General features: G+C 45.5%; 1 protein-coding gene across 12 annotated transcripts in view; it reads right to left on the bottom strand.

The window, feature by feature from the left end:
- LOC119957306 (alpha-(1,6)-fucosyltransferase) overlaps positions 1–14,733 on the bottom strand; it is a 933,359-nt gene that overhangs the window by 157,690 nt on the left and 760,936 nt on the right. For all 12 annotated transcript variants that reach the window (XR_005458786.1, XM_038785197.1, XM_038785250.1 and 9 more), the window contains one exon: positions 346–464. Coding sequence is in view for 11 of the 12 variants with exons in the window: in XM_038785197.1 (XP_038641125.1) it covers positions 346–464 (119 nt within the window). In the remaining variant the exon portion in view is untranslated. The remainder of the gene's footprint in view (positions 1–345; positions 465–14,733) is intronic.

Genomic DNA, 14,733 nt, shown 5'->3' with positions numbered 1-14,733 from the left:
GAGGATACCGGAGCACCTGGAGGAAACCCACGCAGAAATGGGGAGAACGTGCAGACTCCACACAGGCAGTCATCCGAGGCTGGAATTGAACCCAGGACCCTGGAGCTGTGATACAGTAGTGCTAACCACTGTGCCACCATGCTGTCCTAAATTCTGCTCCAAGTGAAATGAGGGGCCATTAGCATTTAAACATTTAACCAGAGGAAAATGTAATCCAGCCCTCTGGTAACCTGTGTTGCATTTAATGTTAAATAAAGACAGATACTTCCTGACAGATATTTCCTGACAAATAACTCATTTTGTTTTTACACTTTGCAGACACAGTTGAACAAACTAATCGCTTACCATTGCTTGACTGTTTCTTATAGCCTTCTATCTGCTCTTTGGCCTTTATCAGTTGTTCTTCTAATGCACGCACTCTTCCAGCAGCAGCAGGTCCCTGGTCAACGGGGCCTTCAGGAATCCTGCATGGAGATAGATCAGGTCAAGCAAACCAGCACTGCCTTCCAGCATGCAAAGTACATTATTATCTGACAGGAATCTCAGTAAATTATTTTCCTAAGAACAGCAAATAGGCATAAACGTTAACTTCCTTCCAACCTGGGGACAAATAACCGCTGTAGCATAGAGAGGAGAGACAGCAATGTTAGATGTCTGGTCAGGCCCCAAAATCTGGGCCTGGGTTTTTGCCATGTGGATTTTACCAGTGCTTTACATTCTGAGAACTCTCAAGATACCATTGGAACAGTTTAAGCAAAACTCAGTACAGAACTACTATTCATAATCCATTCACTATGGGTCCATATTCTATGTATTTAAATATCTTGGGGTGAAATAACGATTTTTAAGTGATTTCAAGTTGGTTTTCTGCTGTTTTGTTATCTTTCTTTCTTTCACAAAGTTTTATACATACAAGATTTGGACAGGTAGATCTACTCAGAGAAGCAAACTAAAAAACAACATAACACCTGAAAAATACATTTTTAAATGATATTCGAAAGGATATGCAGAGCATCTGTGTTTTGAATCCCCAAAGCGTTTGAACATCCCCCGTGCCAACATACAAGCTGAACAGGGAAGAGAGCCATTTAATGTCCATTCTAATCCAATTCTCTTCCCACACCTAGTGTTGCGCTAAGGCAGACTTTTGTCTGTCTCCGTAGTGAGTAATTCTCGGAACAGGTCACTAGTCTGTCATCAGGGGCTTACAGCTGGATGGGGCGCCACTCCACATCAAGCTGACCAGCAGTCTCTCCCACTCTTACTGCCAGCCATTGGGATGGTTGGAAGGATTTACGAGTTGACACTCAACCTGTTTGGTTGCGTTAAGAACACACCTTCCTTGGCCGTCAAGTTCTGGGGTGGGATCCGGAAGCGGAGATTCGGACTCAGAGGCAGGCCCGCCAGCCACTGCGCCACAAGACTTCCACGCAATGTCCATTTAATGGACTAAGAGTAGGAGGAAACATTGCTAAATTTGACTTTGGGAAAAAGTGAGAATGTACTCAAGTTTCACAGTCTAGGGACTGAGTGACGCAGGGTACTGGTCCAGCAGAGCCAGTGGGTAATCTATTGTTGGTTATGAATTGGGCGATCAGGCGATTTACTGCATTTGATGTTGCAGTGGGAGTTGGTCAACTTGGTAAGGATGAGTGGGCTGCAGGTTAAACCAGAAATGGACGAGAAATTATTGAACTGCCTTCCCTAATCAGTGTGATGTACCAAAAATGTAATTGGCACTGTTACTGTTTACATTCAATTTCACTTTTGTCATGTGAACATGGAATGTGAAGATGTAATATCTGACACAAAACACTGCAAAAATGTCATGACTTAGATTTAAGTCAAATCATATGTTGCATTCATCATGATTGTGGCATTGTTTTGAAGCTGCACTTGCTCAATATTCTTTACCTCTGTTTTATATGTGTTCATCAAGGTGAGCACATCAGCACGGGGAATCAGAACTCTCTCAATCCAAGTAGTGAGAGTGTTAAGCAGTCCCAGGTTAAGTGTAACAGCCAAATGCAGAAATACACACTCCCTGCTCTGCGCCAACAATTGGTCTTGGCCCTGACTTTAGCGGAAAGCATCCCCTGAACCACTTCCTCCATTTCCCACACCAACTCTCCTCTGGTTTCTCCATGTTTCTGACCCACAGACCACCATCAGTAAGAATAAACAAAACACGCTCCTCCACGATAGTCCTCTATACCAGGGCCCCGCAAGGCTGAGTACTTAACCCCCTACTACACTCCCTAAACACACACGACTATGTGGCAACATTTGGCTCAAATTCCATCTACAAGTTTGCTGATGATCCGACCGTAGTGGGTCGGATCTTGAACAACGAGTCAGAATATAAGAGGGAAATAGAGAACCAAGTGGAGTGGTGTAACAACAACAATCTCTCCCTCAAGGCCAGCAAAACTAAAGAGCTGGTCACTGACTTCAGGAAGTAAAGTAGCGTACACGCCCCTGTCTGCATCAACGGAGCCGAGGTGGAGATGGTTGACAGCTTCAAATTCCGAGGTGTGCACATCACCAACAATCTGTCCTGGTCCACCCACGTCGACACTACGACCAAGAAAGCACAACAGCGCCTATACTTCCTCAGGAAACTAAGGAAATTCGGCATGTTCACATTGACTCCTACCAATCTTTACAGACATACCATAGAAAGCATCCTAACTGGCTGCATCACAGTTTTGTATGGCAACTGCTCAGCCCAAGACCATAAGAAACTTCAGAGAGTCGTGTACACAGCCCAGTCCATCACGTCCTTCGCCTCCCATCCATTGACTCAGTCGACATCTCCTGCTGCCTTGGGAAAGCAGGCAGCTTAAACAAAGTCCCCTCCCACCCTGCTTACTCACTCTTCCAACTTCTTCCATCGGGCAGGAGTCTGAGAACATGCACAAACAGATTCAAAAACAGCTTCTTCCCCGCTGTTACCAGACTGCTAGATGACCCGCTTACGGACTGACCTGATTGGCACTACACTCCTGTATGTTTCACCCGATGCCGGTGTCTATGTATTTAGATTGTGTACCTTGTGTTGCCCTATTATGTATTTTCTTTCATGTACTAAATGATCTGTTTGAGCTGCACGCAGAAAAATATTTTTCACTGTACCTCGGTACACGTGACAATAAACAATCCAAATCCAAGTGAGATTGTGTTTTTCTGGTGAATTTGGACATAATCTCGTGGTCTAGGCTCAGGCCTACAAAATAATTGGGACAGCGCAAACCCATTTTGTACAGGGCTCTGCAGCTGGCAGAGAGGTTTTAAGCTATCTTAATGTAAGCTTTTGATTAGACATTTCAAAACTTCCTGGATTCAAAATGGGGCTTGAGTTTAAGAGCCGTGGGGTTATGCTGCAACTGTACATGACCCTGGTGAGACCACATTCGGAGTATTGTGTGTAGTTCTGGTCACCTCACTATAGGAAGGATGTGGAAACATTGGAAAGGGTGCAAAGTCGATTTATCAGGATGCTGCCTGGTTTGCAGGATAGGTCTTATGAGGAAAGGTTGAGGGAGCTAGGGCTTTTCTCTTTGGAGCGGAGGAGGATGAGAGGTGACTTAATAGAGGTTTATAAGATGATGAGGGGGATAGATGGTGTGGACGTTCAGAGACTATTTCCTCGGGTGGATGTAGTTGTTACAAGGGGGCATAACTATAAGAGATATAACTATGGGAGATACAAGAGGGATGTCTGTGGTAGGTCCTTTTAGAGAGTGGTTAGGGTGTGGAATGGACTGCCTGCTGTGATAGTGGAGTCGGACACTTTAGGAACATTCAAGCGGTTATTGGATAGGCACATGGAGCACACCAGAATGACATGGAGTGGGATAGCTTGATCTTGGTTTCGGACAATGATCGGCACAACATCGAGGCCGAAGGGCCTGTTCTGTGCTGTACTGTTCTATGTTCTATGAGTTCAACAATTTTCGCCCATAATCTCTGCCCCCATTAGGTTCCTTCCCTCTGCAGGTTTTGATTTATTTTTTTTTGCTTTAGTTATGGATGGCAACATTCGGACCTCTTCAAGACACAGCTTTGATTTTATTTCTTGCCCAGTACCACTGCCTTGCCCAAGCACTACAAATTCTGAGCAATTAATCTCTCCTGTTTTCCCAACCATCACTGACCTTCCCTTTTTTCATTTCCACTCTCTCCCCTTTCATTTGGGACACAGGCTCGCATTCATTGCCCATCCCTAGTTCCCAGAGTGCTTGGTTGGTATTTTCAGAGGGCATTCAAGAGTCAGCCACTTTGCAGGAATCATGTGTAGGTCAGACCAGGTAAGGATGGCAGATTTCCTTCCCTAAAGGGCATTAGTAAACCAGCTGGCTATTTACGACAATCAACAATGGTTTCGGGGTCTCCATTAGACTTCGAGGGTCCAATCGAATGGCCTCATCTAGCCTGAGTCGGGACGCAATAAGAGGCCTCTCGCGTGACGTGCGAAGCTTGGGACGCCTCATGAGACCTAACATGATCTTGTGAGACATCGCGATCTGGATCTCGACCTTACTGGGCACGATCCAGATTTGCAAATTTAAGGGAGCAGTTAGGCTCATTTAATCATTGAATTTGCAGTGCAGAAGGATACCATTCAGCCCATCGAGTCTGCAACATCCCTTGGAAAGAGCGCCCTAATTAAGCCCATGCCTCCATCCTATCACCGTAACCCAATAACCCCATCTACCCTTTTGGATACATTTAGCAGGGCCAATCCACCTAACCTGCACATCTTTGAGCTGTGGGAGGATAATGGGGCACCCAGAGGAAACCCATGCAGATATGGGGAGAAAGTGCAAACTAACCACAGTCACCCTAGGCTGGAATTGAACCCGGGTCCCTGGAGCTATGAGGAAATATATCTGTGCCGGATTCTCCCATGGCCCAAGGTTGAATTCCCACGCCTAGGAGACCTCCCCATGGAGCTGTTTATCACTGTTCCAGATAAATGTGGACCAGGTATAAGAGCACCTGGGGGGGGGGGGGGGGGGGGGGGGGGGGGGTCTCGCAGACCAGTGGAGGCACCTGGTGTGGTCGGGTTCTGGGCAGGGTGGTACCCACCCACCCCTGCTGGCACACAGGCACCTTGGCACTGCCACCTGGCAACCCAGGATGGCAGTGCGTTGGCATGGACACTGCCAGGCTGGCCCATGCCAGCATTGCAGTGGCCCTGGGCAGTGCCAGGGGGGCGCTGCCAAGGTACTGGGGTGGCAGGTTGGCAATGCCAAGGATTGGAGCTGGGTGCCCTGCCCTCATGAGGTGGGGTGAGGGACGCTTGAGAACCTCTAAACAGGTAAGTGGGAGCTTTGGAAGCCCTCGGAGGGGCTGTCCAGAGATCGGGGAGATCAGGGCAGCATTTAAAAATGGCGCTCCAATCTCTTCCTGCACTGATCAGCTCGCTGAAGCCAACAAAAAAAAAGAATCCCGTTTGATAGTGGGATTGTTCAGCGCCGTTAAATCTCGCTCTTAATTCCAGATTTTTATTGAATTTAAATTCCACCCGATTTGAATCCGGGTACCCAAAGTATTACCCTGGTTTACTCTGGATTACAAGACAACATTACAACACCACTGGCCAATGGCGGACTGCCTTCCACCCCCAAGAAACACACCGCGCCGTGGAGGTCAGAGAATGTCACCCGGATGCTCGGTTTTTCTCTCCAAAATGCTGCCCGGCCTGTTTGATTGCATTTTCTGTTTTTATTTCAGATCTTCAGCAGCTGCACAATTTTGCTTTGAAATGAACCAATAGGTTTGGACTTGAACCCAGGTTTAGAGGTGAAAGTGCACTGACTAATACACAGCACTGGCCAGCTCCTTTCTCTCCATGTTAACCAAAGGTGCATTGTTCTTATTTTTCTTCATGTTTGTGTTAATGGTCAGACTTCATTGCTGGCAGGCTTTACACAACCACATGCTCAGATTAAACTTTAAAAATGACTTCGCTAGGAAATACAACTCCCACATATGTGACTGTGAAAGGAAAACAGCAAGTGGCTGCAAGTAACAAACATTTGAGAGAACAATACAAACCTTTGAAATATTTTTCATCACCCCATGAGATAAATGGTTTTAGTTCCAGTAAAGTTCGACCAAAGATAAGAAAAAAAACCTAGCTACTCCAAGTACAAACGTGAAAGCTATTCTCTCCAAAACAGGCAGCAAACAATCTACCCAAATCCAAATCTCCTTCATTGCACCGACATCTACAACTTCCCTGTAATGTTACAATGATGCTGGTTAAGAATTAAGTCACGTCCCGCAGTGCAATAGACTCATCGATCTCACCCCTCCTGCCGTTTTTAGGGCTGCCATCAAACTGCAGTATACATTTACAAAATAAACCACAAAATGAGAAAAGTCACTTCTTTTATACACTTAGAAAGCACAGCGAAGGACAAAGGGACGAGGTACAAACTGGTAAAAATGCAATTCCAGGATTGTACTCTTTCACACAGAATGAATATAATTGGAATTTTCCTCCTGGTATGGGTAGCAGAGGCAAAACTCTGAAGAGTTTCAAGAGACTTGCATGCTGCAGATGTGGGGGGCCATGGCTGAAATTCTCCAGTTCTGAGAATAAGGACGGGATTCTCTGTTCCCCGATGCCGATTTCGTAATCAGCGATCGGGCGGAAAATCCCTTTTTACGATGGAATCAGGAGCGGCACCTGTTTTCGGAGGTTCCGCCCTCTCCAAATCGGTGCACACCATTGGGATGGCCTGAGTGCATCACCTGAGGTACTCCCCCGATGCTCCGTCCCCACTGGGCCGAGTTCCTGACTGCACAGGGGGAACGTGTGATCTCAGCGGTCGGGAACCCGGCGCGGCGTCTGCGGACTGTGTCCAGTGCCGCCATAGTCGGGCGGGAGCCCTGCTGCTGGCTGGGTTGGGGGCAGGAAGGTTTCTGCTAGGGACAGGTGGGGGGTGTTGCTGGGGGATGACGAGGGGGTCACTATCTGGCAGGTTGGGCCCTCACACAGCCATTTCCATGTTGTAGGGCGCGACCTCTGCAGGTCGTCGTCATGCTCATGCCCGGCAATTCTCCGGCCGTTTTTGTCGTGGAGGCCGGGCATTTTACGTGGCATGGCTACGTAAACACCACGGATCCTCCAGATATAGCCAGAAATTGGATAATCCAGCACTAAGTGTTGACGCAATGCAGAATTTGTAGACTTTCACGACAGCAAAATTGGCGCCGAACATAGATCGATTCAGCAACTGTGGAGGGGCTAGCACCCACCAACACTCAACCCAGCCAACAAGGTGGCACTGTTTGTGCAGGAGCATGCCCATATACGTAATAGGTCGGCTGGGGCCAGAGGGAACCAAGGGGGGTGGCCTGGGCCTGACCCATGTGACTTGTGGTCCTAAATGTACAGTGGGCTGCCAATGGTGTGCGCAGCTGCATGGCTGCTTTTCCAGCTGCGGCAATGGTGTCCCGTGCCCATCCACCCGACCCCACAGCCCACCTGCTGGCTATCCCTTGCTACTCCTCCCAGCACTAGCAGATGCCCCCCTCCCCCCCAGCCAACGGTACAACTGTCAGCAAACTATGGTGACGTTCGACATTTTCCGTACCCCCTCTCTCTCCCTCAGCAGCCACGACGTCGGGAACTCAGCCCATCGGAGGTGGAGACCCTGGAGAATACCAGATCGGGCCCATAATAACATGCAAATGGTGTTCATTGTACGTGGGTTGCGGACCGCATTGACGCCGCTGTTGAGGTGATGGAGAATTGCGATATGGCATCAAACCGGCGCCCGCCACGATTTTAGCGTCGGAACTTATTCTCCGCCCAATCGCGTTTCGCGATTTCAGTGTCAGCTTACGTAGAATCCCTCACATAACTTTCTGTAAGAATATGAGAAATAGAATCCCGATTAAGGATTTGCAGGCCAAACATGCACACAGTGCTCCAGGTGGTTGGTAAGTGATCTTACCAACATCTGACAGAATTGTATTCGGACTTCTTTGCTCTTGTGCACTAACCGTACCGTAGCAAAATCTAACATACGATTTGCCTTCCTAATTGCTCACCGTACTTGCATGTTAACGTTCTGTGATTTAAGTGAAAAGAACTACCAGATGCCTCTGAATGCAAACATTGCCCAGGCTCTCACCATTCTGTGTTTTTATGCTTGCTATGTTATGCCACCCTGGGAAAGTACGCGGCCAATTTCAGCCCCAAGTGCCCTGGAGTGACACCACAAGTTAATTAACCAATTATTCTTATGAAACTCCCAGAAACCTTTGCCTGCCCAATAATTACAGTCACCAGGTTTGTCAGTTGAAGCACAATCACTGTTTATTAATAACCAGAACAAATATGAAATATACAGTAAACGCAGTTGCTTAATGTTAAACTAATGTCTGACTCGCCTTTAACTGCCCCGCCCTCTACCTACACACACAAGACTGGCATACACAGAAGAAGTGAAAAATAATAAGGATTAAGGTGGAAAGATAACAGTCCTTGCTTCAGATGATGGGTCCTTTAGTGCACTTCCTTCACCATATGAGTGTGGATTAAAGCCTCTGGAATGCACTATGTCATGATCTTCTTCGCAGCTTAGCAGTATATCTTACTCACAGCTTTTCCAGGAGATGCCTTTGGCTTCACATCAGCCAGTTCTTAGAAAGAGTTATCAGATTCTGGTCCCTGCTTGCACATCAGCATCTTTTTTGCAGAGAGAGAGAGAGACATCAAATTCTGGATTCTGCTCGCACAGCCAATTCTGGAGAGAGAGTTATCAAATTCTCACAGTGGCCTTTTGATGAGAATCAACTGGATATTCCAGGAGTGAGTTCGGTAGTTTCCTCCATCCAGCATGCAGAACTAAAAGTGAAACAAAATCCAGCCTTGTGTCACAAAGAAACGTGTCAGTGGGACCAGAACCAATCATCAATGGCCACCGCAGGGCGCAGACATTTGAGCCAATTCGCTGGTCACCAGCCAAGTCAATCAAAGCGAGTCTTCGCTGATGCCTTCCGAATTATTCCTGCTTGATTCATTTAAAGATACAGGCCATAGCTTCTGCTCGACTTAAAGATACATGCTGCGTTAAAGTCACAGGTAGATTACTCATCCATGGATCAAAATAGTGATAGCAAAATTTAAAAAAGGGGGAAATAAGGGCATAAACAGGAGAGACCCTTCCAGCTACCGAAGTGGATAACTTCACCAAGTCCCACTCCATCTACCGTGTTCTTGCCCACTCACGCAATCTGTCTATATCTCACGCAGCCTCTTAAAAAAGATAAGCTAAATGGATCACAATGTCTCCCTCGCCAGTGTTCATCTTTGTGGCCATGTTCAAATGAGCTCAGTTATGGGTTCTGTGTTATCTTCTATGTAAAGATACTCTCTGACAGTCAAAAATAAATTTGCAATACCAAACCTTTAACGAGCACAATTCAACAGTTAAATGGAGTTCATCGATACATTCAGCACCATTTTGTGATACTTCACCAAGTTGATGTTGAGATGGTTAATCAACATGACATTGCTACAAGCCTCTTCTACTTGTACATAATTTAGGTGAATAAAAAAAACTCTCAAGCTGCAGACTGCCTTGTGGTTTATCAATCTGACACCATTCCTTCATACTCCAGCAACCCGCATTGAACAATCTGGATGAAAAGCCAAGGTCCATGAAGACACCGAGACTAAAGTGATCATGAGGATAACCTGGCAATCTGCTGAGCAGAAAGCTGAGTAAAACATGGTCTTGCTGTGAGAGTTGGCATTTCCTTTGCGTTCCTACAGTTCTGGCATTGCCCACACATATTGTGAAACAGTGAAATCAGGCCCTCCCATAAATATCTCCGAGCATCAACATGAGAACAACATAGAGAAATTTGAACATCAAGTGACAAAATGCATAAAAACTGCTGAAGGGGACAGACATTGAACATGAAGCGAACAAACGGCAGAATATATTTCAGCAGTTTTTGATTCCGTCTTTCAAGGTTTTGTTTCTGCATTCCAGCTTTTACCATCAATTTGATGGCATGAAGTTAATCTGTCAATACTCGAGACTGTAATCCTCTTCAAATTCAGACAATTTATGCAATCATACTAATATGTCACACGTTCTCCAAAGTATCAGTCTTGATCTACAAGCTAATAGCTTTTGTTAATAAAATGGAAATTCTGTGGATCAGGGTCATCTATTTCTACTAATCTTTGGAATCTGCAAACCCACCAGACGTATAAAACCACTGAAGTGTCTTATTACATCGAGGTGTTCAAACAAAGTTCTGATTTGTCAGCATGAACGTGTATTTTTAATGTCAGCCTAATGGGTGGGAGAACATTTGTTTTGCTGGCAGTTTCTTTTATTGGAAGCATTGTAACTAATAAAAGGGGCAATGTTATGTTATGAGTTACAATGCTCAATGTCACCTCCACAAGTTTCCGCCCAATATTTTTGTTTTACACTTATTGGAAGACACAAATGAATCACAAAGAAAGAATCCCATTTATACGGCAGCTGTTTGCCATTTACAACTCACTGAGAACCATTTTTCTTTCCATTCACGGGATGTAGCATCGCTGGCAAGGCCACCATTTCTTGCCCATCCCTCATTGCCCTCAGGAGGGTGGTGGTGAGCTGTCTTCTTGAACTGCCGCAGTCCACATGAAGACGCCAACACCTCCACCCACCCTCTCCACAATGCTGTTTGGAGGGAGTTCCAGGATTTTGACTTGATGACAGCGGAAGAACAGTGATAAAGTTCCAAGTTAGGGTGGTGTGCGACTTGGGATTGAAGTTGCAGATGGTGGCATTCTCATGCACCTGCTGCCCTTGTTATGCCACACAGTAGAAGCCACATATTTGGAAGGTACTGTCAAAGGGCCCTAGGTGAGTTTCTGCAGCGTATCTTGTCGATGGTAAAAACTGCTGCCGTATTGCGATGGTGATAGAGTGAATGCATGTTTAAATTGGACGATAGGGTGCTAATCCAGGCATGTGGATCACACTGCTGACCTGTGCTTTGTAGATGGTGGACAGGCTTTGGGGAGTCAGGTGGTGAGTTACTCACAACTGGATTCCTAGCCTTTGACCTACTCTTTCAGCCACAATATTTATATAGCTAGTCCAATTCAGATTGTGATCAATGGTAGCCCCCAGGATGTGGATGGTGGAGGATTCAGCACTGGTAATGCCATTAAGGATGATGGTTAGATTCACTCATATTGGAGATGCTCATTGCCTGGCACTTGTGTGGTGCAAATGTGACTTGCCACTTATTAGCCTAAGTCTGGATACCCATAGAATCCCTACAATGCAGAAGGAGGCCATTTGGTCAAACACATCTGCACTGACCCTCTGAATGAGCATCCTACCTGGGCCCAACCACCATCCTATCCCTGGAACTCGACCAAATCTGCACATCTTTGGACTTTTGAGAGGAAACTGGAGGACCCGGAGGAAACTCATGCAGAACGGGGTGAATATGCAAACTCCACACAGACAGTCATCCAAGGCTGGAATTGAATCCAGATCCGTGGTGCTCTGAGGCAGCAGTGCTAACAACTGTGTCACTGTCCAGGTCGTAAAACATGTGGACATGACTGCTTCATGATTAGAAGCTGTGGACAATAACAAACACTTTGCACTCATATATGGTCATTCCAACCTTGTGATGGGGCAGCTGAAGATGGTTGGACCTTGGACACTACCTTCAAGAACTCTTGCAGCGATGTCTCGGGACCATATTGTTTCCAGCCAGATTCTCTCCATAGATGCTGCCTGACCTGCTGAATATTTCCAGCATTTTATGCCGGCGGTATCATTCCGGTCTCACTAAAGCCAATGGCAATTTGCATGGCTCGCCGATCCCACCACTGGGAAACCTGTGACGGGGCTGGCTTTGGCAGAACTGGACTGGAAGATGCACTGGCAGCAAGGGCTGGAGAATCCCAATATCTGCAGCATTTTGCTTTTATGTTTTGAGAGATTGGTTTATGTGTCTTGACCCACTTTTGCTTTGCATCATGATCACTTTTGTTATTTAGTCACTGTGCTTATTCACCCCATCATTAAACCTTCCTTTTTGCTTCTTTCCTTGCTTCCCCAGAACTTTTTCTGTCTCTGTACTCGCTTGAAAATGATTAAAACTCTAATTTCTTCCAGTTTTAATGAAAGATTTATTGCCCTGAATGTTATTTTTGTTCCTCTTTCTACAGATATTGCCAGCCCGTGCTGAATATTTCAAACAATTTCTTTCCTTTTCAGATTTACGGCAAGTGCAGTATTTTGCTTTGGTAAATGGCTCTCCAGACATTTCCAGGTAATCGCGTTCCACAGGTCCACTTATTTTTCAATGCAAAACACAGGCCAGTGGTTGTGGTTACAATCGAGGACTGTCTTGTGAAGCTACAGCTACCAATGCTTAGAACCAGAAATTATTCTGGTCGCCAGTGCTACAGCCCATTTGTGTCAACAGGAACTTGTATCCAGGGAAGAGAAAAATCAATTGAAATGAAATGAAAATCGCTTATTGTCACGAGTAGGCTTCAATGAAGTTACTGTGAAAAGCCCCTAGTCGCCACATTCCGGCGCCTGTCCGGGGAGGCTGGTACGGGAATCGAACCGTGCTGCTGGCCTGCTTGGTCTGCTTTAAAAGCCAGCGATTTAGCCTGGTGAGCTAAACCAGCCCCTTGACCTTTTAAGTACCTTACTCTTGGAACAATAAACTCTTTCCTTGAATATTATGGCAACGTTTTCTCCCCTGACTCAGAATCACAAAATTGTTACGGAGCAGACGGAGGCCATTTGGCCCATCGGGTCTGCACCAGCTCTCCAAACGAGCATTATAACCTGGTGCTATTCCCCTTCATTTTCCCCCTACCCTTGCACATTGTTTCTATTAATATAATCATCGAATACCTTATTTAATGCCCTTATACCCTTTTGAATGCCTCCATTGAACTCGTCTCCATTATCCTGTGAAGGGGAAACATATGCTGGGCCCACAAACCAGAGAGCAATGGATTGGAACGATTACCTGCTACAGCAGCACAGTGGGTACCACTGTTGCTTCACAGCTCCAGGGTCCCAGATTCGATTCCCGGCTTGGGTCACTGTCTGTGTGGACTCTGCACATTATCCCTGTGTCTGCATGGGTTTCCTCCGGGTGCTCCGGTTTCCTCCCACAAGCCCCGAACGTTGTGCTGTTAGGTGAATTAGGCATTCTGAATTCTCCCTCTGTGTACCCGAACAGGCGCCAGAATGTGGTGACTTTCACAGTAACTTCATTGCAGTGTTAATGTAAGCCTTCTTGTGACAATAAAGATTATTATTATTATTACTGATGCTTGCAGAGCAGCAACGTAGGGCTGAATGGACTATCCTGCACTTACTGTCTATGTTTTCAGAATCCTAACCAATCTGAGCAATTAAGGGCAGTTTCCGTATCTATCTGCATTCAGTACAATGGTTACTATTTGTGTCATTCTGCAGCCTCTCAGACCTTTGCTTTGGAAAGGCACACGTGTATGAATAGACATTCAATGGGAGAGCACAAATTCACTCAATGTTCTCTGAACCTGCCCGAACAGAATTTCTACCGTGGCCTCAAATGTCCCCAAAATGTGTGTTCTTCAATGTAAAACATTGCACACTTCTTAAAAATGGTGCTGATGGTCAAACCTGCAGGAAGAGAAAGCTAAAACCAAGTTTTTTTTCATTAATTCATGGGTTGTGGGCATTACTGGCTGGGTCAGCATTTATTGTCCATCTCTAAGTGCCCTTGAACTGTCCTTAAATGCACTCTGAAACGGCCTAGCTAAGAGTTAACACGTTGCTATGGCTCTGGAGTCACACGTAGGCCACATTGGGTAAGAATGGTACATTTCCTTCCCTAAAGGACTTTAGTGAACCAGATGGGTTTTTTGGACAATGGTTTCATGGTCATCTGCACTTCAAATTCCAAGTGTTTATAGAATTCAAATTTCACCATCTGCCAAGGTGGGATTTGTGTATGTGTATCTGCTCCCCAGAGCATTACCCTGGGTCTCTGGATTACTAGCCCAGTAACAACACCACTACACCACAAACTCCTCAGGAGGAGGGACAATCAGAACTGAGGCAGTAACTGGGCGTCTAATCTTAATGATATTTTGTTCTTAAATAAAGAGGCCATTGACAATAATGGATACACAATATCTGTGCTGCGACCAGAAACTGCGGCAGTCAAACTAAATTTACATTGGCTAATTCCCTCCATTAATGAGTTTTTTTCCATCTGTTCTCTTTAAAGATTTAAAAGGAAACCTGTGTTTGCAAATAATCTGGAACAAATTTGATAAGCGTCCATCCACTATTTAAATAAACCATGAAAATATAAATGTTATGTCATTAATTACATACATGAATTAAACACTGGATGTCTTTCATTCACTTGGACCTGGTTCTCTTGATCCAGAAATCAAGTACTGTGATCTGAGCTGTCAATAAAGTTTATCCACTTCAAATTCTAAGTATACCATGATCCATTTAATGATAACTAATCTCATACCAGGGCACTCTTGCTTGTAACTCTCAGTTTTCCAATCAAATTTTATTAGATGAAGAGGAAACATTACCCTCCAAAGGCCATTGCTCATTTGACTTGAAAATGTTGATTTTAAACATCATGTGCCAGCCCACTGGTACCTCCACATTATTTCAACTTCAGATCACAATTCAAAAC

Source organism: Scyliorhinus canicula, chromosome 2 (assembly GCF_902713615.1).
Source record: "Scyliorhinus canicula chromosome 2, sScyCan1.1, whole genome shotgun sequence".
NCBI classification, from domain to species: Eukaryota; Metazoa; Chordata; class Chondrichthyes; order Carcharhiniformes; family Scyliorhinidae; genus Scyliorhinus; species Scyliorhinus canicula.
This window is presented reverse-complemented; position numbering and strand designations above follow the sequence as displayed.